This window comes from Peromyscus eremicus, chromosome 8b, assembly GCF_949786415.1.
Source record: "Peromyscus eremicus chromosome 8b, PerEre_H2_v1, whole genome shotgun sequence".
Classification (NCBI taxonomy): domain Eukaryota; kingdom Metazoa; phylum Chordata; class Mammalia; order Rodentia; family Cricetidae; genus Peromyscus; species Peromyscus eremicus.
In genome coordinates, this window is record NC_081424.1 from 11,131,626 (window position 1) to 11,158,016 (window position 26,391).

The 26,391-nt window shown below is 47.8% G+C and overlaps 1 protein-coding gene across 1 annotated transcript in view; it reads left to right on the forward strand.

The window, feature by feature from the left end:
- The window catches only part of LOC131918763 (uncharacterized), a 168,831-nt gene that overhangs the window by 107,971 nt on the left and 34,469 nt on the right, over positions 1–26,391 (forward strand). Inside the window, 7 exon segments of the mRNA XM_059272965.1 lie at positions 7,729–7,879; positions 10,206–10,301; positions 11,529–11,681; positions 18,372–18,383; positions 18,385–18,608; positions 19,418–19,556; positions 20,564–20,684. Of these exon segments, the coding sequence (XP_059128948.1) occupies positions 7,729–7,879; positions 10,206–10,301; positions 11,529–11,681; positions 18,372–18,383; positions 18,385–18,608; positions 19,418–19,556; positions 20,564–20,684 (896 nt within the window).

Consider the following 26,391-nt stretch of genomic DNA (forward strand, 5'->3'; position numbering starts at 1 on the left):
AGACTATACAGTGAGACCTTGTTTCAAAATAAAGCAAACAAACATCCCCCCTCCAAAAAAAAAAACCCATGAATTTCTTATTTCAGTATCCACAAATAAAGTTTCTCTGAAGAAATCCAGGCCTGTTATTTAGTTATTTTTGTTTATTTTTATTTTTATTTTTTTAGACAAGTCCTTACTCTGTAGCCCAGGCTGCCATCAAACTCCCGACCATCACAAGCACTAGGTTTACACACGTGCCCTCATGCCCAGCACCGGCCCATTTTCTTGTGGGTCTCTCTGACCACTCCAGCCCCAGGATGGGATAGGAGCTACACAGCCACGGACGATAACCATTTGGCTCAAAAGTTTGCCGTCCTCTGAGCTCCAAAACAGAACTCCTTTACAGTTTGGGCATGGAGGGAGGAGGAAGTCCTTCAGAGGCACCCTGTAAAACAGGATGGAACAGTCATGTACTGTTGCCACTCGGGGTGACTGGGAGGAGAAATGGGGAGATGTCCGAGGATGTGCCGACTCCAAGCCTCCTTTAGGAGCTCCAGGGCACACGCATGGAGCAGCGTCGGCTTCTGGCTCCTCTTCTTTAGTTTTACTTCGTTTTTAAGTTTAGTCTGATTCTTCTGCTGGTCTGGTTTAAGTGCTTCTAATCATTCAGATGTCAACATGTGACTTAAGACCATCTGGGAGTTTCACAGGACCCGGGCTTGGCGCAAGGCCATGGCCCCGGTCTCTAGCATTGGAGAAGCGCAGAGCTTTAACTGTGCCCTGCCTGCCAAGGCAGGTTTCGTCATATTCTGGCCTCCAGGGAAGAGCTCCGGTGCACATCCTCAGTGTCCATCACTCTCTGAGGTCCTGGTCTAAAGCAGCTTGCCCAGTATCCAGCTATTGGCAGCCCTCTCCCGAGGTGGGGTAGGCCTCCTAGGAGCCCCCAGCTGTGTGTTAATACGGAAGCATACAGGGTGTGGCAGGAATGTTTGAAGAGTTGGATGTTGTATTGGGCTTCGGAGAGACTTGTTTTTATGATTTATTGGCAGGTGGCAAGTGCCCAAGTCATATATGGGTTCTGGGGGTGGAACTCAGCTCTCCAGGCTAAGACCCAGTGAGCCTTCTCATTGGTTCCCACCATGGCATCTTGAATGTGTTCATAAGCTTCGCTGGGCAGATTCCGATTGAGGGTCGCCAAGTGGCCAGGCCCTGCCCCGGACTGTAACAGTCATAATGGCCATTTCCAGCCCCTCGAGATGCAGGCAGCCAAGCTTTGCCCTACAGAGACAGAGAACCCAAGATCAGACCATAAAATCCCACCAAACCCAGGCCACCCTGGAAAGCTATGCCCCACCTCCCACCCCAAGAAATCCTCTCTAAAGCCTGTCTCCTGCTCGGTTCTCTTCCGCTTCTCTCCCAGCAGAGGCAGCCACACTCTTGAGACTCTCAATAGATCTCTCACGTGAGGTTTGTGTGTGGTGTGACTTTGTGGTACTCCTTGGCTCCCGCCTGCCAGGATACCTTTCCCCTCAGAACTGTGACGCTTACAGAGGGGGCTCGAGCAGGCTTTGCCAACCGAGGGGCCTGAGTGACCTGTCACAGGGAGGCCAGGCCATTTCAGCATTTCCAAAGTCACCATGCAGCACACGCACACATATTTGCCTAAAGAAATGTAGCTAAAGAAAGCGTCATGTTCTCTCCCTTTTTACTTCATTTTTTATTTTTTGCTCTTTCTTCTTTATTTTCCCCCTCTTTTTATTTTGTTTGTTTGTTTGAACCGGAGCCTTAAAAACAGGATGTGATGAGGGAGGGTGGGGGCTTAGCTTTGGTTGGGTCACTGCTGTGTGCCAAGCCTGTGGGCTAGGTGTGATTTTTACTCCTTTACAGAAAAGGAAAGAGAGATACAGAGGTGTTTTGTAACTCAATCGGGGCCACACGGGCTGTTGCGGCAAAGTTTATGCTCACATATCCCACCTGATCCCACAGCTCTGTCCCTTCCTGCAGCTCAGGGTTAGATGTCGTGGTGAACTTTCTTTAAAAATAGGAAAATTCATCCGGTGTGGTGGCACACTCCTTTAATCCCAGCACTCGGGAAGCAGAGGCAGGTGGATCTCTGTGTGTTCGAGGCTAGTCTGGTCTAAGAGCATTTCCAGGACAGCCAGGGTAAAACAGTGAGACCTTGCCTCAGGGGAAAAAAAGGGGGGTTGAGAGGGGGATGCTAGTCAGATGTGGTTGCACATCCCTGTAATTTCAGAAGTCTGAGGGAGGACAGATGCTATGAATTTGAGGCCAGCCTGGGCTACATAGTGAATACCAGGATAGACAAAGCTACGTAGGAAGACCATGTCCCTCCACAACAAAAATAGTCAGGGAAGGTAGTGCAAAGCCATAAGCCCAGAACTTGGGAGGTAGAAGGATCAGACATTCCATACACACTGAGTTCAAAGCCAGCCTGAGCTATATCGGATCCTATTTCAAAACAAAACAAAAACAAAAAGAGTAGATAAAATAGGAAAATAATCGTCTTCGTTAGGGTTCCTATGCTGTCATAGAATGTCATGACCAAAAGCAGCTAGGGAGGAAAGGGTTTTTTTTAGCTTACAGTTTATAGTCCTTCATCCAGAGAAGTCACAACAGGAACTCCAGGCAGGAACCTGGAGGCAGAAATTGACACAGAGGCCATGGAGGAGTGTCGTTTACTGGCTTGCTCATCCTGCTTTCTTATAGGGCCCAGGACCACAGCCCAAGGATGGCACCATCCACAGAGAGCTGGGCCCTCCCCATCAATCATCAGTCAAAGAAATGTACCCCAGGCTTTCCCACGGGCCAGTCTGCTGGGGGTGGGTGACTTCTCAGCTGAGGTCCCGCTTCCCAAATGACTCCGGCTTGTGTAAGGTTGACATAAAATTATTCAGCATAGTAATGAATGTTTGGTGGAAAAAACTGGAATGGAGAGGGAAGAGGTAAAAGAGGCTCTGGTGCTAAAGGGATCGTAGTTTGTTTCCCTTGCTCTGACAAGATGCCTGGCGAACTCACGTCACAAAGGCTCACTGGGACTCACAGCTGAAGGGTATAGTCCACCATGGCCAGAAGAGCATGGAAGCCGGGGTGTGAGGGAGCAGAAGTAGATGAATGCCGGCGCCTTCCTTGTTCCATCCTCTTCCTGTTTTATTCAGCCTGAGCCCCCAGCCCATGAGATGGTGCTATCCACATTTAGGGCGACTCTTCCTTCTTTTTTTTTTGCAATACAATTCAGCTCTACATATCAGCCACGGATTCCCTTGTTCTTCCCCCTCCCGCCCCCCTCACCTTCCCCCCAGCCCACCCCCCCATTTCCACCTCCTCCAGGGCAAAGCCTCCCCCGAGGACTGAGATCAACCTGGTAGACTCAGTCTAGGCAGGTCCAGTCCCCTCCTCCCAGGCCGAGCCAAGCAATCCTGCATAGGCCCCAGGTTACAAACAACCAACTCATGCAATGAGCACAGGACCCGGTCCCACTGCCTGGATGCCTCCCAAACAGATCAAGCCAATCAACTGTCTCACCCATTCAGAGGGCCTGATCCAGTTGGGGACCCCTCAGCCATTGGTTCATGTGTTTCCATTCATTTGGCTATTTGTCCCTGTGCTTTATCCAACCTTGGTCTCAACAATTCTCGCTCATATAAACCCTCCTCTTTCTCGCTAATTGGACTCCCAGAGCTCCACCCGGGGCCTAGCCATGGATCTCTGCATCCAGATCCCTCAGTCTTTGGATGGGGTTTCTAGCACGACAATTAGGGTGTTTGGCCATCCCATCACCAGAGTAGGTCAGGGAAGTAGTCTTGAACGCATTGGCATAGGAGATCACTTCCTAAATATAACACCAGTAGCACAGACACTGAAAGAAACAATCAATCAATGGGACCTCTTGAAACTGAGAAGCTTTTGTAGAGCAAAGGATACGGTCAACAAGGCAAAGCGACAGCCTACAGAATGGGGAAAGGTCTTCAGCAACCCCACATCTGACAGAGGACTGATATCCAGAATATTTAAGGAACTCAAGAAATTAGACATCAAAATGCCCAACAGTCCAATTAAAAATTGGGCTATAGAACTAAACAAAGAATTCTCAACAGAGGAAACTCAAATGGCTGAAAGACATTTAAGGAATTGCTCAACATCCCTAATCATCAGGGAAATGCAAATCAAAACAACTCTGAGATACCACCTTATGCCTGTCAGAATGGCTAAGATCAAAAACACTGAAGACACCTTACGCTGGAGAGGATGTGGAGCTAGGGGAACTCTCCTCCACTGCTGGTGGGAATGCAAGCTTGTACAACCACTTTGGAAATCAATATGACTCTTCCTTCTTAATTCAGCCTCTGCAGAAACACCCTCAGAGACACACCCAATTGTGTGTCTCTAGGCAATTCTAAGTCAATCAAGCTAACAATGAAGGCTGGTCATCACAGTTGTGTTCCTGTGGCCCTCTCTTAATAATTACATTGTACAGTTCCCTGGGAAGCTCGAACACACGAACCTTTGTTTAAACCCATCTCCAGCTCACAGCATCTGGCGTGTGAACAGAGGAATTGGGAACGAAGAGAAGAAGGTAGCCGTGGGTCCTGTTGACTTTTCCTTGGAGACAAATGCTACCCACCTCAGATGGTGCACAGACTTACAGACCCAAGAAATAGTCCCACCAAGTGTAGCTTGGTAAACTAGTGAGTTTCACTTGGGTCACTTATGGGTGAATCGATGCCTACAAGAGCCTGGGCAGCCACACCATCAAAGCCAGTTGTCCTGTCTTACCACATCCCCAAACAACTGTTTACCACTTATATAGACTAAGAGAGGGGTATTGCCACATGAGCCCCTCTATCCCTTCATGACTGAAAGATCATGGGCCTAGTTTGGGGTTGGTCTTCTGCCTGTGATCACTACTGCCAAGAGTTCAAGAATGCAAAGACTAGGCCATAGCAGAGGGCAGCGTTCCGTAATAACTTGGTTCCTTAGGAGGGCTCTAAAACGTTTCCAAGAATTGAAGCCGCTTTGCTAACTGTTTGTTCCAAAATACTTCACAAACTTTCTAAGATAATAATAGAACACATTAGGGCCTGGAGAGATGGCTCAGCAGTTCAGCGCACGGATTGTTCTTGCATAGGATCAGAGTTCGGTTCCCAGCAGCCATATCAAGTTCTCACCCACCTGTTACTCCAGCTTTAGGAGATCTGACCCCTGCTGTTGGCCTCTGTAGGCACCAGCACTCATGTGCACATATTTCACCCCCCCAACATACACATAATATTTTCAGAAATAAACCTTCAAAGGAAAGCGAGACAGAGAGATCATGTCACAGACTGAACATGTAAGATTGAACAAAGCTGGCCCCTGAAGGAGGGAAAAGGGGAGCAGGAGGGGAGGGGAGGGAGAGCAGAAGGGGAGGGGAGGGGTAGCCCTGAGAACTGGTGGTAGCAGGAGTCACGCAATGGAAGAAGCTGTTCCAGTCCCTCTTCTGCGTTCGTGACTTGTGCTGAACTGTGTTTCTGTTGGAAGGGCCTGCTTTCCAATACCGTCATTTTAAGTAAGCATACACATGGTATATGTATACGGCACATGTACCTTATATACCATAGAAAGGTCTTGGGAAATTTAGAGGAAGTGGGAGGCATTTCTGCCGCACTGGGCTCGATGTGGATGGAGGTGACAAGCCTGTGTGAGGCTCATATCTCCGGTGCCTCCTGGCTCAGTGCCGTGGGCATTCTAGCCACACTCTATCACTGCTGCACTTGGGATGCTGTGCTTTTCCTAGCAGGGCCCACTGATAAGTCACGGGGAAGTTAAGAGAAACAGAGAAAAGTTTGTGTGGCCTTCAGTCAACCCCAACCTCCATTCTAAATAGAGCGTGGACTAGGGTTTAGCTCAGTGGTAGAGTGCAGGCTTGACATGCTCAGTGTCACACACACACACACACACACACACACACACACACACACACACACACGTGAATGCACGCACGCACGCACCACCAATCAGTAGTTTTATTCACTCTCTGAGCGTTCCACTATGAAGTTCACAGGTCCCTACTTCTGCTGATGGCAAAAATATTTCCCTTTCCGATGCCACATCGTTGAATCACACACGTTTAAAAAGTGGTCACCATGGAATTCCAAACCAGTTAGTTACGGTTTGTTTTGGTTACCTCCTATTCACCCAATCGGTGAGGAAACGATTCTACTCTGGGTTTTGCGATGGCCGAGCAAATGGCACCAGATCCTGGACCACGTAAGATCAACAGCAGTTTGTTTCTGCTGTGTCTTCACAGGAAGGAGAGGACGCTCCTCAGGCCACATCAGTCCATGTGTGGACACAGTGACCGTGCGTGCGGGGGCGGAGGGAGGCACACTCGGCAGTTTGAGAGGGTGTGGCCTTCCCGGGTTACTAGGGAGGACAAGATCAGCTTGTTTGCCTAGCTCCAGGGTCTGGCAGGAAACAGCTGCTGCCCAGGGACATTGGAAAGAGCACCAGCTCCCTTGATAAGGAGTGTGGGTGGACATGGGAACCTTATCCTGGGAGACGGGAGAAGCTGTGATTAGATTATTCAAGGCCCTTCCAGGTGTCTAGGCAATTCCTAATACTGGACCTTAATTTTAGAGCTCACTCCCATCTGCCCTTGCTTTTCCTTTCAGAGGAAGCCCGAGCTCTAAGTGGTGCTGGTGATGGATGCTGGGAGTTAGAGAGGCCACTTCACTCCCCTCTGTTGTGGGTTGTCAGGTCTACTCTGACCTCTCATGGTTGGTTTCCTGTTCCACACCCCCATGGAGCCCCATGGACATTCACTGATGGGGCTCAGGCACTCCCCAGTCTCCCTGACGTGCAGAGGGTCTGTTAGCCTCCTCAGGTCCATCAACTGACATTTCCCTCAGTCTCCTTTCTCCTTGGTGCCTGGTTTGTGAGAGCTGGTCTCCACAGAAGATGTCAGTTCCTAGAGATACCCTCCCTCAAGTTACCCTGTGTCAGCACTTTGCTGGGACATCCTTTGTACGTTAGAGACAGACGTCTAGCTGAGATCTAGAAACTCTGTACTTCCCTGTGAGTCTCATTTCCTTTGGGGCAGGAAATCACCCTGAATTATCCCCATGCATCTTGTGCCTGCTTGTGCTATAAATTCCACGCTCTGGTCTTGTGGGTTTATGGTTCTTGATGTGCAAAGCCAAATTTTGTTTCAATAAAACAAACGGGTTTTCTCCCGCACCCCCGGATCTTACGTAACCTAGAATTCGGTTTTATAGATTTGAACTGTTACTTTAGCTATTAAAAGCATTCAGCAGACAGCTGAACTCTTTCTTCTGGAGCTGTCAACGAGATGCCCAGTTTGGTAGCCACATGTGGCTGATTAATTCAAGGTAGTAGGAGCTAAAATTAAGTCAGATTTAAAACTCAATCCCTCATTCACAAGAGCTGCACTTCCGGTGTCCAACAATGGCATGTAGCCAGCACCTTTTGAACATTCCAGCTTCCTGAAAGTTCTGTCAATATACTCACTCTGTTGATAGAAAATATCAATTTCTCTCATTGATAACACCAACTTCCCCCAGAGGGCTGTAGACTATGAGAGGGAAGGGAAGTATGGGTGGTGTGGTTGAGGGAGAAACCATGTTACTCTTCCAGAATATTCTCTTGCTACAGTAAGTTTGAAGAAAGTTCTGGGCTTTGAAAGCGTAAGTAACCATACTAAACAAAACTCTCACCATATTTTGACAGAACATTTTTGGCAGCAGGAAACGCTCCCGCCCACCAGTCTGTCACAGAAGGTGTGTGCCATGGTTTGCCACCGCTGAGCAACTCCCTCGGGAGGAGCATCTTTGCTTCACAGCTCAGCCTGCCCCAGCCGCTGCAGCCACGGGACCTCCAGGTGAGTTTTGGAAGTGTTGTGTGGAGTACAGGGGTGGTGTCCCTTGGGTTCCGTTTGGCTTCCGTTTTCCAGGGTCTTCAGTGGCCCTCAGCCTTCATTGTCCTTCCTTCACACAGGGAGCCACAGGAGCTCGTGACCAGGCAGGGTCTTTCTGCAAATGTTGAAAGGGATGATTGGGGGCAACAGCCTGTCTGCTCACAGCTATCGGGAGGAATAAACAAAACACCCCAAAAGGCTCGATCTTCTCTATTCAATAAATAATGGTGGTGCAATTACAATGTATAAATAGGTCAGGCCCTGGGCTTTGAATTACCCTGGTTACAACATGTGTTATCAAATGTAATCCTGGCAACTACGATTACTCCTAGGCAGGTGAGTTAACCAGCTCTACAGAGGTCAAAGTCCAGGAAAGCCGGAGATCAGACCACTGAGAGAGTCAGAGCAGCGTCAGGTTCCCAGACCTTATGTTACCTTTCTGTTGCCACAAACACAAGCCCAAGCCTGAACTTAACAGGTTAGGACGATAAGCATGCATCCTCGCTCCGAGATTCTGAGCGGCTCAGGGTTCCTCTGGAGGGCGGCAATCAAGCAGCTGGCCGGGCCTGAAGATGGTCATCTCAGGGCACGGCTGGTGAGGTTTGCCTCCAGCCTCATTCATCCAGCTGCCAGGAGATCCGCATTCAAGGTCATTCCCACAGTCTTCACTACAACACGGTCTCACAACGTGGAAAATGGCTTCCCCGGAGCAAGAGGGGGAACCTGAGGTAGAAGCCTTGGCCTTTGCGTGACCTGACTTCAGAACTGACACCATTGCTTCTGCCATGTTCCAGTCACTAACAATAAGCCGTGCTCAAAGGGTGGAAAGGTCACCACCCTTCCTCCTGCACACCCCCTGTTTTAGTTTTTCTATTACATTCCCCCCGCCCCCGCGTATGTATATGTGTGCACATGTGTGCATGCGCATGTGCACTTGTGTGCACATGTAAGGTCAGAAGACAACTTGCAGGAGTCAGTTCTTTCTTTCCACCGCCTGGATCTGGGGATCAAGCTCAGGTCATCGGCCTTGGTGACAAGCTCCTTTACCCACTGAACCCCTCGCCCACAGAGTCCAAGCTGTAGCCAAATATGACCTTGACTCCGATTTCTCCGGTCTCCACTCCCAAGTGTTAGGATTACAGGCGTGTACCCAGCTCTAACCATTAAACCCTGTCTCCTGATGGAAAGAGTTGGTGTACACAGCTTTAAAATCACCTTGCAAGCCTCCTACTTCATCACCAGAAACGATTCAGCACCAACCCCAGGCAAGTCCCATACTTCCATGCTAAATGACAGTGACTCTTGGTCCAATCTTCAACCCTCTTTTAGACCCACAAGACGCTGAGCCCTGCTGCTGATGGCTTTGGATGTTGTCTTGGATTAGGTGGGTGTGGGTGTCCTGGCTACACCCATCCCCGTCTCTAGGAGGTGACTAAGAACCAGGTCTAGGAGTATAGAATGGGGCTCAGTGGACAGTCCTCGGGGTCCGGGGTTTACACGGTGTCATGAGAAATGGAGCATGCCTCCGTGGTTCTGTAATACAGAGAAGACTAGGGTCAGCTATACATACCATTGTAGACTGGTCTGAGAAGATGTCTAAAGTCAAGCACAGTTATGAGGCAGGACAGTGGAAGGTCCCTAATGTAGACAGCATTTAACTAAGTTTATTTTTCTCGTTTAAATGCATAGCCTCTCGGCATTCTATTATTCCAGAACTTCTTTTCTTTTGTTTCTTTTGAGACAGGGTCTCGCTGTCTAACCCAGTGGTCTCACCCTTCCTAATGCCGTGACCCTCTAATACAGTTCCTCATGTTGTGGTGACTCCCAACCATAACATTATTTTCATTGCTACTTCATAACTGTAGTTTTGCTACTGTTATGACTATAGTGTAAATATCTGTATTTTCCGGTAGGCTTAGGTGTCCCCTGTGAAAGGGTCTTTCAATCCCCAAGTGGGTCGAGCCCCACAGGTTGATAACCACTGGGTTAGCTGAAGCTGGCCTCAAACTTGGAATCCTCCTGCATCAGTCTCTCAAGTGCTGGGTTGACAGGTGTATGCCACCACAACCCTCTTGTTCTGGAACTTTGGACATTGGCACCGAGACTATCTCGGGAAAACAGGGAAAAGTAGTAATGACCGCTAGTCTTTCCTCTGTGTCACTGAGCACGCTCCAGTGGGAATCATCTGAGGGGGCTTTGGAGATGGATGCAGAAATCTTGCCCGTGCATAAATGTCTTCATCTGAGGGATGCATGACACCAGCCTCATGTCTGTTGTTTGACTCCTTTAGGCATTGACGATGTTCCCATGGAGGGCGTTTCTGGAAGATGGTGGACCGTTTCCAGCTATGAGCAGCGTCCCAAACACCTTAGAGTATGATATGCAGGTAGATCTGTCTTCCTACTTGTTGGAGAGAACTGAGCACAGGCTGCAAAGCAGGGTATCACCAGGGCTCCTGCTCTAGCCAGTGGTGATTTAGCAGATAAGTGGGTGTTTAATTATGAAGCTGTAACCTGAGGCTGCAAGGTGAGTCATATTTTCTTATTGTGGAAAAAAATCGTGCTGTCAGCAGCCACTGGCCTTGGCTGTGGACTCAGCTGCAGTTCCCAGGACAGCGATGAGCTAGAGGAGAGGCTGGAGTCACCGCCTCAGCCTCTTGAAGAAACTGCCACCTGACACTCAGAGGCGTGGGACACCTGACCTGGGATGGGAACTGCTTAGGCAGGACTGAGGAAGGGATTTTCTTTAATTGTTCTAGTCATCATGATGCTTCTTTATTTATTTATTTATTTATTTATTTATTTATTTATTTATTTATTATTTTTTATTTTTTTTTTTTTGGTTTTTTGAGACAGGGTTTCTCTGTGTAGCTTTGCACCTTTCCTGGAACTCACTTGGTAGCCCAGGCTGGCCTCGAACTCACAGAGATCCGCCTGGCTCTGCCTCCCGAGTGCTGGGATTAAAGGCGTGCGCCACCACCGCCCGGCCATGATGCTTCTTTAAATGGTTTCGAAAAAGATTTTGTTTTCTCATGATTAAGTAAACAACAATATATTTTTTAAAATGTGTGTGTGTGTGTGTGTGTGTGTGTGTGTGTGTGTGTGTGTGTGTTAAAACCAAGCAAAAACTCAACAATATTTGGCTTCAGAATATGGAGTGCAGAGTTGGGGTAGGGCAAGACTGACTATATATGGGTGGATGTAATAGGTTTGCATTTGTGTATGTTTAAAATTCTCCATGAGTAAAAAGATATTTTAACAGTAAAAGCAAGAGGGTTTCAAAACAAAATCAGAGACAATAACAATTCACATTTCAGAGTTTTCTCCTGGTCCCCCCACCCCAGGGAATGCCTGTGTGTGTATCTGTTCTTTTAAAGGAAACTGATTATACCACACATTCGTTGTACCTGCTGTAAGGCTGGGAGATTTGCTACACAGAAACCTAAAACATTCAAGAAGGACTTTAACCTAGAAATATTACTCTGATTTTTTTTTTTATTAGTTGAGAGGGTGAAGGTTATAAACATAGTTGCACTTGATACTTTTCTTCAAAACCGTGTATAAAGGATACGTAGACCTCTTCAAAACGGAAAGGTATTTTTGTTTGCCTTTAGATGTGTCTCTGCGGGCTGAGTGACCGTGACCGCAAAGTGGCCCACAGAGAGCTGGTGGGTGTGCAGACGCTAATGGAGGACGTGCTTCTGAGCAGCTATCACGTGATCACGGAGGCGTCTCCTGAATGGCAAGCCACACTGGGCAACACCCAGGTATTCTTAGACAGTGGCCTGCAGAGCTGGCCGGTGCTGGATTGTACTGAAGGACTTTCCTATTTTGAAAGACGGACTAGAGGGCTATCTTGCCCATAGCCGCCCCCTGTAGATGCCAAGACCGTGGCAATGTCTCGAAGCAGTGGTGGTGAAACCTGGAAAGCGATTCTCAGGTATTTTCTTACACAGCGAGTCTCATGATTAAATTCCCACTTCCTTTATCTACTTAAAAGGGTTTGTTGTTGTTGTTGTTGTTGTTGTTTGTAGGGGTGGGGTGGAGAGATGGCTCAGTAGTCACAAGCACTTGCTTCTCTCAGAGGCCCAGAGTCCTGTTCCCAGTACCCATATTAGGTGACTTCCAACCAGCTGTAACTCCAGTTCTAGGGATCCAACTTCCTCTTCCGGCCTCCTCAGGCACCCGCACTGATGTGCACACATCAGGAGATACATACACACATGCACATATATAATTAAGATAGTTTTTTTGTTGTTTTGTTTTTGAGACAGTGTCTCTATGTCATTGGCTCTCAACCTGTGGGTCCAGACCCCTTTGGGAGGGTTGAATGACCTTTCACAGGGGTTGCCTAAGACCATCAGAAAACACAGATATTTACATTGCATTCATAACAGTAACAAAATTACAGTTATGAAGCAGAAATCAAAATAATGTTATGGTTGGTGGGGGTCACCACAACATGAAGAATTGTATTAAAGGATCAAAGCATCAGGAGGGTTGAGAACTACTGCTCTGTGTAGCCTTGGCTCACTTAGAACTTGCTATATAGACCACGCTGGCCTTGAACCCATAGAGGTCGGCCTCCCTCTGTCTCCTGAATTCTGGGATTAAAGGCTTTGTACCACCACTCCCCACCAATTAAAAACATTTTTTTTAACTTTAAAATGTTTTTGAGGTGGGTTCCTGCTCCATAGCCCAGCTGGCCTTGAACTCACAATCTTCTGGCCTCAGCTTCCATGTTTAAAATGGAACGAAGGCTATAGAAAGTCCATTGAAACCTCCTGAGGCAGATACTCAGCTTATGCTTTCCTTGAGAGTCGCTTATTTTAGAACTAGATTTGGGCATCCCAGAGTCCTGCCAGAAGCCCCAGAAAAGACCCTCAGCTAGCCTGGGGATGCTAGACTGACCGTGTCTCCTCAGCTTAACCTTCTGAAGTTTAGGGTACAAGAATCAGTCCCCACCGCGTAAAATAAATAACTCTAAACAATCCTTCATGGACTGGAAACCAGGAAGTGGCACATTGGAGTCAGTGAGCTAGCTGGACCCCTACCTAAAGGGCCGCCTAGTCAGATCTCAGCTTTCTAGCAGCCTGCTGCTGTCTGCTCCCTGGCCTCTCTACACTCAAGGACACTAATCGGCCCGCATGGCTGGTCTTTCTTTTCCTTAGCTCTCAGGGCCTCCACAGCAGACAAGAGTTACTGAGATTTGGTTGTAGGGTGATTTTCTTCTGCTCAAAGTTTTCTTCCCCTCCTGGACCCTCTCTATGGCCTGGCATTTGCCCTCCCTCCCTCCACATAGATACACATGTGTAAAAAGGTGTAACATGCATATGAGCACATCAGTGTTCCTGAGCCTGGGTTCCTTGTCTAGTGCCTTCCAGTTCCGTCCATTTTCCCCACACTGCTTTTTCTTCTATGTACCCCGTTTCCCTATCCCCTCAGCCACTGAGGGACATTTCCTTGCTATTCCACCAGGGCAGCAATAAGCATAGACCAACACAGATCATATCTCAGTAGTAGGACATAAATGCCAGGAGTGGCTTAGCTGGACCCCGTGGAAGTCCTGTTTTTAGGCTCTTGAGATGCCTCCACACTGGTTACCGCAGTGGGTCTACCAGTTTGCACTCCCACTAAGAGTGGGTAAGTGTTCCCCTTTCCCAGCACCCTCTCTAACACTGTCGTCATTCTTTTTATTTTTTATTGTGTTTAGTGTGTGTGTGTGTCTGTCTGTCTGTCTGTGTGTCTGTCTGTGTATGCTGCCTCTGTGCAGGTGCCCACAGAGGTTAGAAGAGAGTGTCGGGTCCCTTACGTCTGGAGTTGCAGGCCATTGTGAGCCACCCGAGCGGGTACTGGAACCAACCTCTGGTCCTGTGCAGAGGAACTGCACAGCAAGCCATCCCTTCATCCCCCAGGGGACTGTTCTGGATCACGTCGCTTCTTGCCTCCCAAGCCCTCCATGCTTTAGAATACTCTGCGTTCCTCCCAGATGTCTCCTGTCTCCAGTCTGTCTTCTGAACCTCCCCTGATGTGGGGCACTTCTCTCCTCCTTGAAGACTCTGTTCTGCAGACATCCCCCTCCAACCACTCTCCTTAGGAGGATTTCTCTCTCTGCTCTTTCCCCCTCCATCTTGTCTGCATCTTAGAGTGATCCTGCCCCTGAACCAGGTTCTCCTGCTGACCGGGACTTAAATTAGAGAAGCACTTGCGTGTACACACACACATACACACACACACACACACACACACACACACACACACACAATAACTTTAAAAAATTATGGCCAGTGGAATGGCTGAGTTGTCCTCTGACCTCCACGTGTGAACACACACAATTTAAAACAACAGAAGGACACTGATCTGCAGTCAGACTTCCTTTGGACCACCAGCTTCCAAATAACGACACAGAGACTTCTTACCAAGTAGGCGAGCTTGACCGTAGCTTGGTCCCTACTAGCTCTTAAAAGTGTAAATTAATCCATTCACACTAATCTACGTTCTGCCACACGGCTTGTTTACCTCTCCTCAGTATTGTACATATGACTTCCTTTGTGTCTCACTGGCGAATTCCTGGCCCCTCAGATTCCTCCCAGAGTTCCTTTCTCTCTCTGGAAGTCCCACCTACTCTCTCCTGCCTTGTTGTTGGCTGTTCAGTTATTTATTAAATCAATCAGAAGGTCCCTTAGGAAGGCAAGGTAGAACAGCCCCACATCTTCACACCGTGTGGTCAAATACCTCGGAACACGATCTTCCACAGCAGGCAAGAGAGACTTAGGAGGAAGAGACTCAGCTCAGGTTAGATCGACATAGACCATCAGCTGCACCCTTGGGGACCCTGCCATGTGGCTGTGTGACAGTCTGTCTCCTTTGCCTTTAGTAGGTAAAAATGTGAGAATGAAAACACACTCTCTTACTCTGGAGAAGGAAGGCGTAGAGTTTTCCTAATAGATTCCCCTTACATTTTCTTGGCTAACACTGAGTCACAAGTCCATGTCAGGCTGTCAGCAGGGGTGAGGTGGGTTTAGATGTGGCATCTAAATTCTGCGGCAGAATCAGCTGCTTCCCTCAGAGGGATCATTTGCAAAGCTGGGTGACACCAAGTGGTACCAAGATCAGGGAGCATTCTGGGCCCCTGAGTCACCCATTGGCTATTTTGTGGCCCTGTTCTGAGTGAATTGCCACCCTTGCCAGACATCCCTTGCTCTCCTTCTACATTCTTCTTTTTTACAAAAAGATTTATGTATTTGATTTTGTGCACATGACTTCTGCCTACATGTGTGTATGTGAACCATAAGTGTGCCTGGTGCCCAAAGAGACCAGAAGAGGGCATCGGATCCCTTGGAACTGGAGTTACAGAGAGTTGAGAGCTGCCATGAAGGTGTTGGGAACTAATCCCAGGTCTTTTACAAGAGCAGACAGTGCTCTTAAATGCTGAACCACTTCTCCAGCCCCCTCTGCGTTATTCTTTGTCCTGTCTTCTAGCCCTTCTTCCGTCCTTTAAAATGTTTAGACATGGGGCTGGAGAGATGGCTTAGCAGTTAAGAGAACTTGCTGCTCTTCTAGAGGATCTGGGTTTGATTCCCAGCACCTAGGTCAGGCAGCTCACAGCTGCCTGTAACTCCAGCCCTATGCAGATCCAGCCCCTCTGGCCTACACAGGCTCCTGTACTCATGTGCTTATAGCATTCCCACACCCCCAACACACACATACACATAACTAAAAATAAAAATACATCTTAAAAAAATAAAATAAAATGAATGCACACAACAAATGCGAGTTATGAAAAAAGATATAAAGCTAATTGTTTTCTAGACCTGACTCAGTCATGGATTTTTCAGTTTTAGTGGTGAGTAAGTGCATAAAATATTTAATAGTGGAAATGTAGAACCCAGTGTGGAACTCCACAGCTTCAGAATGGCTGGTCTAACTGTATAGAAGTCATTGAAATGTACAGACTTCGGATCTGGCTAAATCACAGTGTGTGATTTTTTTTTTTCAATTTCCAAGTTTTTTTGTTTTGGTTTGGTTTTTGGTTTTTCAAGACAGGATTTCTCTGTGTAGTCCTGGCTGTCCTGGAACTCACTTTGTAGACCAGGCTGACCTCGAACTCAGAGATCCACCTCCCTCTGCCTCCCGAGTGCTGGGATTAAAGGCCTGAGCTACCACTTCCTGGCTAATGTCCAAGTTTTTTTTTAAATAGCAAAGCTTATTTAAAAAATAAAATAAAATGTTTAAAGATGGCCACCCTTAATACAAACATATTAAGAAGTAAATCTGATTATGTGGTTTTTATTTTGATTGGTTTTACTTTGTGATGTGTGTGCTGCTGATAACAAACCCAGGGCTTCGAGCATGGTAGACACAACTTTGCAACTGAGCTGCATCCCTAGGCCTTGGGATGCAGTTTCATTTCCAAGTATTTAGCTATTTATAGGAGCAGGAAATGCTAGACTCCATGCTGCGCCGGAGCCAAGCCCCTGAGCGTCTATGACAGCTGGGTCCACACGTGTTGTGGTCTCTCAGGGTCATGGTCTCCTAACCTCTGAGGGGGGTGAACTGACTCAGAGTCATTAAAACTGTGGCCCAGGGAGGCCCAAGTTCCCTCTAAGACAGTGATAGTTTAGCAGTGGGGGCCAATCATGTGGTCCGCAGGCTGCCCCTCCATGTCACCGTTCTTGGCCTTGATGGGTCAGATTGCATTTGATGAAAGGGTTCTGAGGATTAAAAAAGAAAAGACATCTGGAAATCTACAGATTGTTTGCCAAGAAGGCTTTACGGCTGAGAGTTTGCTAACCTCTGTGAGCACTGTCCTGGGCCTGGATGCTAATTCTTCCTGACTGTCTCTGACCAGCCCTCTCTCTGGCAGACACACCTTCCTTTAGCTGTGTGAATAACACTGACGCAGGGTCCAATTACACCAGGTTGCTCTTCCAGTTTCTGGTTCTGCTGCCTGAATGTTCTAGGCCACAGGATTTGCCATCTGTCTTGCAAAACAAAACTCCCCTCTTGTGCCAGGAAGCAGCTGAACTCAGGCCCCCAAGGCGTCTTTCAGCCTCTGGGTGGCCCTGGACTTCCTAGCTCTCACTGGCTGATCTGAAGCTGTATTTCTTCCACGGCCACTAGGACAAATACTTATTTAAGGAAAGCATCAATAAGCGAATGAACAAATCCTAATTTCAAAGTAACGCTGCAGGTTGAGGCAGGGGGATGGTCACACATTTGGGACCAGCCCGAGTTACAAAGTGAGCGCCAGATTATCCAGGGCTACCAAGACCATATCTTAATGAATTAATTAAATTTGTGTATGGACTAGTAAATTCAAACAAAATGTTCTTTTTTTTGCTTTTAAAGGTTAGAAGGTGTCAGATTCCCAGAGCTGGATTTATAGGTAGTTGTCAGCTTGGCACGATACACCCAAGTTCTGCTTTCTGAGTCATAAAATGGGTAAAATCCCGGAAGGAAAGTTGTGTTACAACTCCACCATGGAGGTGGGGGGGGGGAATGGGGGGAGGGATGGGGGGACTTTAGTCGCTAAGTAAGCATTTTCTTTCATTTCTTAAAGAAAAAAAGCTTTTAAAAGATCTGTTTATTTTATGTGTTTGAGTATTTGCCTGCGTGTGTGTGTGTGTGTGTGTGTGTGTGTGTGTGTGTGTGTGTACCTGGTGCCCAGAAAGGTCAGAAGGCTTCAGACCCCCTGGAACTGGGGTTAGGGGTGGTTGTGAACCACCTTGTGGGGGCTGGGAACCAGAACCAGATCCTCTGGAAGAGCAGCAAGTGCTCTTAACCGCTGAGCCATCTGTCCCCCACTTCATATTTTTAAGATTTATTTTTTATTTATGTGGGGGGGATGTGTCCAGGGGCTTATGGTGGTCAGGAGAGGGTGCCACAGTCTCTGAGCTGGAGTTATAGGAAGTAGTCAGCCATTTGACATGGGTGCTGGGAATCGAACCCAGGTCTTCTGGAAGAGCAGCAATCACTCTCCAGTCCCTGTTACACACTTTCTCTCTTTTCCTCCTTGCCTCGCTCTCTGTCTTTCCTTTCTTTCTTTTTTCTTTTTTTCTCTTTAGGAAGATTCTGGTTTTTGAAGGTAGAGGTTCAAAGCCAGGTGTGGAGTCTCATCCCTGTAACCCTAGCTCTTGGGAGATGGAAACAGGGTGATCAAGAGTTCAAGGTTGTCCTCGGTGACATAGTGAGTTCGAGGCCAACTACGTGAGACCGTATCTTCAAAAGCTAAAAATAAAATATAAAAACCAATGGTTCAAAATGCAAACAGGAAGCCGAGACAGAGATGTTTCCATCTTGCCTGCTCAGCAAGGACATTCAGCCATCCAGGTTTTTTCTACACATGCTACAGGTCTGCAAATCATTTCTCCTGGATGTTATTTTGCATGGGATACATATAAAAACTTATTGCATCTTGACCCACAGTTGATAAAGGATTTCTGTCACGTGTTCAGCCAGATTGGTCCCAAACTGTCAGGCCTCTGCCCGAGTCAGTCGGAAAGTCACCCAAAGGCCTCCTCTGCGTTGCAGGAGCGCCCGTGTGATGCAGTGATGTCCCTTGCTCTGATGAAGTCCTTCCTCATCCTGTGGAAGCAGCTGGAAGTGATGAAGGAACACTGGGGCCGACTCAGGCTGCAAGGCCAGGAGATCAACTCTGCCCCGCTCTACAAACAGTTCTCAGAGCTCTATGAGTGAGTACTGCTGAGACAAAAAAAAACCTATGTCAGCGGGTAGAGCCTGGGGTTCGAGGATTCCTCCCCCTTCACTGAGAGAGGCGGTCCAGGATTCCGGGGACACCCAGCTCCACGGGGTCAGGTGGCAGCTAGAAACAGTCTCCACAGCAGTGCTGTAAGGAAAAGCTCTTCCATGTTGGTTGTGGGGAAGAGCGAGACTCCACTGAATTGTCCTTATTAGCACTTACTCCCTAGAGCCTGTCACTTGGAACTTTTGAGTGACCCCACAATGCTGACGTGAGCTTGTCAGCTCAGAGTAGACAGCTGCTGGGGCTAGGGACTCCCGGAGCCCCAGTGCTGAGCCTGAATGCTTGAGGTATTACAGCCAGAGGGTGACATGGCATCTGTGGTATAAGGCCTTAGGTCCCCAAGGTCACCCAGACCTTGGCCTCACACCTGGTCTAGGATGACGCAGCTGGCAGGAAAGGCATGCTGTTCTTGCCATGTGTCTGTCTAAACAAGTACTTACTAAGCCCGAGCCCACTCCCCCAGACCTCACCGACCCTCTCTTTGGCACATTCAGAATCATCTACCCTGGAAGTTCCTGAGGTCAGATTCTGTTAACTAGAAATGAAAAGACTTGTCAACATTTTGCCACGTGAAGACAGAAGTTATATGTGCTCGACATAAAAAGGCCTCGGGATCTAATGTTGACCGAAGGAGTGGCAGGCTTCGCTGTTGACGTGTCTGTGAAGGAGTTGGATGACAGGAAACTGAATGAGAGGAAATACGTTTATTTGCTAATTTCTGTCTCCTTGCCTTCCTAGAGCCGACATTTTCTACCCCAGCATGAAAGCGTTAGCCAGGCAGATGGGCAAAGAGGATGAATTTGAAGGACTTGTGATAAGAAGCCAATCTATTCTTCCCCCAAAGGGAGCCTCAGAAATTGAAATAAAAACCCAGCAGGTACACAGAGCTCTCGTCAGTCTGCCTTTGAAAAGCTGCCTTGCTACACTAGCTTGTAAAACTATGATAAATACAAATGGTGTTTTCAGGTTGGGAGAGGGGGGGCGCTCTTAAAGGTGTGTGGGGTTTGAGTGAGCAAAGAAGTTCCCCCGAATGTCTCCGGTCTGTAAGTCTGGGTTCTCATTATTTTCATTCCTCAAACTCATATGCTGCATCATAAGAAATAGGACAGAACACGTAACGAATCCTGTCTTAACTATAAAATCCAGTCGGTGTGCATCCATGTCGAAAGGAAATATTAAACAGAGCATTCTGAAGTGGTTTTTCTCAGAGAAAGGAAGTACAGTTTTTGCAGTCGCTCAGGTAGTGTGCCGAATAATCTTGACCAGCTTGACCAGGGGACCCAGGGCCTCTGGCTGTCTGGGCTGAGAAGCCACTGAACAACGGCGCCTGTCAGTGTGAACTCTCTACATGCCTCAGGGCCAAGCACACTGCTGATGCTTCTGCACCCTGGTTCTGCTGGAGTTCCTCCCACAGGGAAGAGTAGGCTCCGTAAGCAGCGTGGGTGGAGTGGGACTCAGAGCTATGGCAGAGTTGATGTCTTGATGTACATCAGCCTTAAGTCTTCTCGCGAAATCCTCCTTGGTGTGTGTCCTGGCTCCCAGACTCCTGTTAAAGTAACAGCGCATGAGATTCCTGGTGTCCTTTAGAGACGGTCAGCGGGCATGAGGTCACTCCAGACACAGAGCGCTCTGGAGAGTATAGTAAGAAAGGTTATAATTTATCCATCAGGATGAGGGCCACGGGAAGGGGTGGGGGACAGATGTTGGTCTGCAAAGAGGCGTATTTTTCCCTGGGAAGAAGTTGAAATCCCAAAGGGCACTCTTCCCAGAAAAACGAGCTGAGCTGAGGACAAGCCCAAAGCCCGTCTGCAGGTATTGCACTTGGGAGCCATTAGATACCTGAATTGCAGAGTGATGCTTATTGTCTCAATGTGCTTATTCCAGCTCCAGAAACTTCTGGAAAGTTTAGAAATTCATATGATCCAAGAGGTACTGAGGAAAGTTAATAGAGAGATAACCCTGCTTCTATCAGAAAAGTCCAAAGAGGAGTCTACCCTCCCGACAGGTAACGAACACATGCTTGTTTTACTACTTGAAAAAAAAATTCACTTTTTTTTTTTCTCTGATTACAAAGTGTCACTGATGGGTGGGGTGGACACTGTCCTATGCTACCACCAAAGGCCTAAAGAGTTCCCTTATCTTTCAGGGACTCCTGCTCAGGTAAAGACAGATCCTCAAGTTCTCTAGAGAAAAGAATTTTGGGGGATGGGGAAAGGGGCAGTATGAAGCTGAGCAGGAGTTTATTTAGAACGGGGCATAACAAAAGAGGCCCTGAGGAAGAAGGGTAATGCAACCTGAGATCGTGGCTGTGGACCTGCGTGTGTCACGGGGGAGGTCACAGTTCAGTGTCTTACAGTCACCGTGGGCGCTGCTCTTGAACCTCTCTTTACAGGGTTGATAAAGAACCCAAATACGATCACAGGGCGGTTCCTGTGGACTGGATAGGGTCACGGCTGACAGGGTACAACCCTAGGTTCCGGGCTGCAGGGGAAAGGGACCAAGGGGTTAGTCTTGTTTTATGGGGTTCCCAGAAAGTACCTGGGAAAGGAGTAAGACCGCACTGGGAGGTCACTAGAGTTTGCTCTCAAGCATGTTCGTTTTAGCGTTCTCTCTATACACAAGGGTATGTTCGTTTTAGCGTTCTTCTCTCTATACAAGGGTATGTTCGTTTTAGCGTTCTTCTCTATACACAAGGGTATGTTCGTTTTAGCGTTCTTCTCTCTATACAAGGGTATGTTCGTTTTAGCGTTCTTCTCTATACACAAGGAGTATTTTCTCCATGGTGGCACCCTCCTTAGTAAATGTTGCTGATTGTGCTGTTGGGATTCTTTTATTATTATTATTTTAAATATTTACTTCTTTAAGTGTGTGTGTGTGTGTATGTGTGTGTGTGTGTGTGTGTGTGTGTGTGTGTGTGTGTATACATGTGAGTGCAGATGTCCACAGAGCGCATAGGGTCCCCTGGAGCTGGAATTAGAGGCAATTGTGAGCTGGGAACCGAACTTGAGTCCTCAAAAGAGCCATAAGTACTCTCCATGGTTGAGTCAGCTCTTCCCAGCTCCTGGAATTCTTAATTCTCAGCTGGTGAGCGGCTTCAACCAGACTCCAGGGCGAGGGGTGCCTTCCCCTTCCCATGTGTCTTTCTGTCCTGACCCACACGTTATCCGTGTATCCGTATTCATTGTAGACAACAACAGTGGCTTACATTTGTAATCCCCACACTCACGAGCTGAGGGAGGAGGATGGCCATGAGTTTGCAGCCAGTCTGAGCTTTATAATGAATTCCAGGCTAGCCTGGGCTACACAGTGAGACCCATCTGAGAAGAGAGAGAGAGACAGAGAGACAGACAGACAGATTGCAATAAAATAATAAAATAAAAATTTCATGGGCTATGGATGTAATTCAGTGGTAGAGTTCATACAATGCACACACAGAGTAAATACAGGGTTCTGGTTTTGATCCCTAGCACTACAAAAAGCCGGAAAATCCTAGTACAAATATCCTTTTACACCCTTGACCTAGAGAGAAATACCCTTGGTGAATTTCTTTCCACTTGAAAGGCTTTGTGTGTGTTTGATTTTTGTTTTGAGGCAAGGTCTCACTGTGTAGCCCAGGCTGATCTCAAACCATTGTCCTCCTGCCTCAGCCTCCTGAGTGCTGGGAGGTGCTTGGCTCAATTTTTACCTCCTGGCGGGGATGTGGTCCCTGGGTCTGGCAGTGGCTGGGTCTCCTGCATACTTGCACTGAACCACGTGGGCAGAGCCGTGGGTGCAGCTGAGGGTTTCCTTAACCCCACCCCCAAGGGAGTGTAAGATTACAGCCAGAAAACACCCGCAGGGTAGGAGATTTTGGAAGAGGAAAAAGCTTCCTATTAAGTAAGTACCTGCAAAGATACCTTCTTTTGCTTTTTTGAACAAGTGGCCCTTAATTTTCATTGCACCAGGTTCTATGGATCATGGAGACCACCAAATAAGTATGTATTCTTAACTCCTAACAATCCCACAGAAAAATCCAGAACCTCTGAGCTAGGGAGGAACTGGCCGACTGGCAAAACAAATTAGGTTTTCCATCCAGAGGAGGTGATGTACACCAGAATGTTGATGAGAGCCTCGTCCCCGCCTAAGACATCGCCTTTTTCCCCCTGTCCTCACGAAAGTCATTTTATTAGGACTTTCAAGTCACTGAGTTTCATAAACAGGGCTTTGGGGAAAGGCTGCGTAATGTGCAAGCTGACCACACCCCCAAGGGCGGCTCCAAATGTCACCAGAGAGTGGAGTGTAACCAAGCTCCAGTTACGGAACACTTCACCGGAGACAAAGCTTCCTTGTTTGTGCTGCGGCCTGCGTCCAGGTGGCCCCCTTCTGAGTCCTAGCAGGAAAGCCACGGGCCTGAGCAGGTGCAGCCACCTTCCAGGTTCATTCTGGTGACACCCTGGGGTGGGGGCGGGGTGCAGGAGAGCATGCTTGCTTTGTGGCTGTGCTGGGAGGTGAGGAGCTCTTCAGCTGGGCTTCCAGAGAGCCTGTGTAAATGCCAGTCTGGGGGAAGCAGAGGAGCAAAGTAGAGTCATTTTGAACTGTGGTCAAGCTGACAGTACATCACCCTGGCTAGAGTGTACTGACTGGTTCTAGTTGAGACCCCCATTTGGAGTCCATGCTTACACGAATTTGAAGCTAAGTGCCTCTGGGAATATAGCTTGGAGGGTTTGCCTAGACGTGCCGGACCTTCGGGTCTGTCCTCAGCACCACACACACCAATAAAATGAAAGCCAGGACTGATGGGCGTTGGGCACCACTTGTAGCTGGAGTTTTCTCCAGTCCCACTAGGTCCCAAGTAAACACACAGAGACTTACATTACTTACAAACTGTATGGCCGTGGCAGGCTTCTTACTATCTAGTTCTTACATCTTAAATTAACCCATTTCTATTCATCTATAAGTTGCCACGTGGCTTGTGGCTTACCGGTACCTTTACATCTCACTTCCTCTGTGTCTGGCTGGTGACTCCTGGCTCAGCCTTCCTCTTCCCACAATTCTCCTCTCTCTTGTCCCGCCTATACTATACTTCCTGCCTGGCTACTGGCCAATCAATGTTTTATTTATCAATCAATCAAAACAACACATTTACAACATACAAAAAGACATCCCCAACAGATGGGTGCGGTGATTGCCTTCAGTTTGTTTTGGTTTGGGCCTTCGGTCTGTGGCGGACTGTCTCAGCATGGAGGTCTGGGACCTCTGGGCTCCCTAACGCAAGCAAGTAGGTCCCCGCTGAGTGCCACGGATGCTGTATTTCTCCAGTTCAGTCTGGGGGAATGGGTGCCACTCTCATCCCAAGGCGTTAGAACCTTGGACTGTCCACCCACCTACCGTTCATTGCAGCTACAACGGGCAAAGCTTCCAAGCGGAGGAGCTTCCCTCCAGAGAACAGCAGTTAGTGGTCAGCCTGGAGCTGGCAGCTTCTCAGGGGAAGTTAGGACTCAAGGACGTTTAGAAGCCCAGTGACCTTGCAGGTTTAGCGGAGGCTCCAAGGTTTTCCCTCAGGGTCTTTGCTTTGGCCAGACCAGGGTTTGCCTTTGTCCCTGCCAAAGGGGAACTCAGGGGCACCAGAGCTGCCTTAGAACAAAGTGCTTGTCGCACAAACGTGAGGACGTGAGCTGAGAGTCCCAGCACTCATGTAAAAGGCCAGGCACAGTGTGACCCAGCATAGGAAGGCAGAGACAGGAGGATCCCCGGGACTCACTGTCCAAGCAGCCTAGTGGGAGACCCTGTCTCAAGCAGCCTAGTGGGAGACCCTGTCTCAAAATATAAGGCGGAGAATGAATGTCAACCTCTGGCCTCAGGGCTCATACACACACACACACACACACACACACACACACACACACAGGCACACACCAAAGTGTGGAAGATTCTCTCCCTCCCTCCCCCTCTCATCTCCCTTTCACGGTGTCTTTGATCTTTTTATTCATGGTCTCCAGTTTGTCAGGGAAGCTGGGGAGATATGGCACCCACACCTGGTCCTGGTACTAGCTCTTGAGAGCTGAACTAGTTGTCTCTTGCCCCTGTTCCCACCCCCACCCCCACCCCCAGGCTAGCAGTGGGCTCTAAACCCCAGGCACAGACCCCCTGAATTCAGAGAGGCCCTGCACCTCTGTGTTTGACACTTTGGCATTAATCTGATTTTTAAACAGATTTTCTGATTTTTCCCTTAATAATTTGAAGGCTGACGGTCTCCAAAGTGGAATACATATGTACATACATACAGACAGACAGACAGACAGACATGTATACATACATCGCACTCACGTCTGTCTGTATCATCCTTGTGGATTAGTCACAACTTTGACCTGCTTTTGCCCCTTTTGATCATTGCCTGTTCCCATCCTGCTTACGAAGGTTTAAGTTGTCATTGAATTTGAGAGATTTCATTCAAAATTATAAAAGCCGGTGAAGTCAGAGTATGTACAGAGATCTGTTGTTTCTATAATAACCAAGTTGATTTGCCTAAACTGTGATACATCTAGCTAATAGAATGTTATTAAACACTAAAAAGAAACAAGCTGGGTGTGGTGGTGCACACCTTTAATCCCAGCACTGGGAGGCAGAGGCAGGTGGATCTCTGTGAGTTTGAGGCCAGCCTGGTCTACAGAGTGAGTTCCAGGACAGACACCAAAGCCACACAGAGAAACCCTGTCTCAAAACAAACAAAGAGTAACAAATAAAATCAACAACAAAACCCACCCAGAATTTTAGGCCTGGAGTGATTAAGAGGGTAAGAGGGAGTATTGATAATCCAGAGGACTGGAGTTCAGTTCCTAGCACCCACATTGGGGATCCGACACCTCTGGCCTGCATAGGCACCCATACACACACATATATACAATTTTAGAAATTAATCCAATATTGAAAAAAAGAAAGAAAGAAAACAATTGGAGCCTTTAATCCCAAAACTCAAGAGGCAGAGGCAAGTCAACCTCTGTGTGCTCGAGGCCAGCCAGCTCTACATACCAAGGCTGTGGAGGGAGATCCTGTCTCAAACAAAGAATGAGAGAAAGAAAGGAAGGAAGAAAGGCAGGAAGGAAGAAAGAAAGAAAGAAAGAAAGAAGAAAGGAAGGAAGAAAGGAAGGAAGGAAGGAAAGAAGGAAGGAAGGAAGGAAGGAAGGAAGGAAAGATATCTCACGATAGAGTACTTGCCTAGTATGCAAGTTCAATCCTACCAAAAAAAAAAAAGAAGGAAAAAGAAGAAAAGAGTAAGCTATGACCCCATAAACAGACATGGACGAAGATTAAATGCATACTACCTGAAATTTAGGGACCAGAAAAAGGAGCAGAAAGATTGTAAGAGCCAGAGGATTCGGGGCTGTGCTGTGAGACTGTGTCTCCTGCTAAAGTCAGAAGCCACACACATAAAGTCTCACCTTACGGCTCCTCAAACCTGAGCTAAACAAGGAAGACACCACTGGACATGCCAAAGTGGACTGGGAAATGGCCACGAGGCCTCAACGTTACACAAAGAACCACTGGCTACTGAGGAAAGCTGGGTGGGGGAGAAGTGGCCCTCCCCAGGGAAGAGCATGCCAATTGGTTGCCCAGTACAAAAAGGTCAGGCAACATTCATCCAAATAACATCACACAGACTGAACAGATTATATTTATAAATATATATGCATATACATATATATGCATGTAATTATAACTAGTGAAAAAAGGCC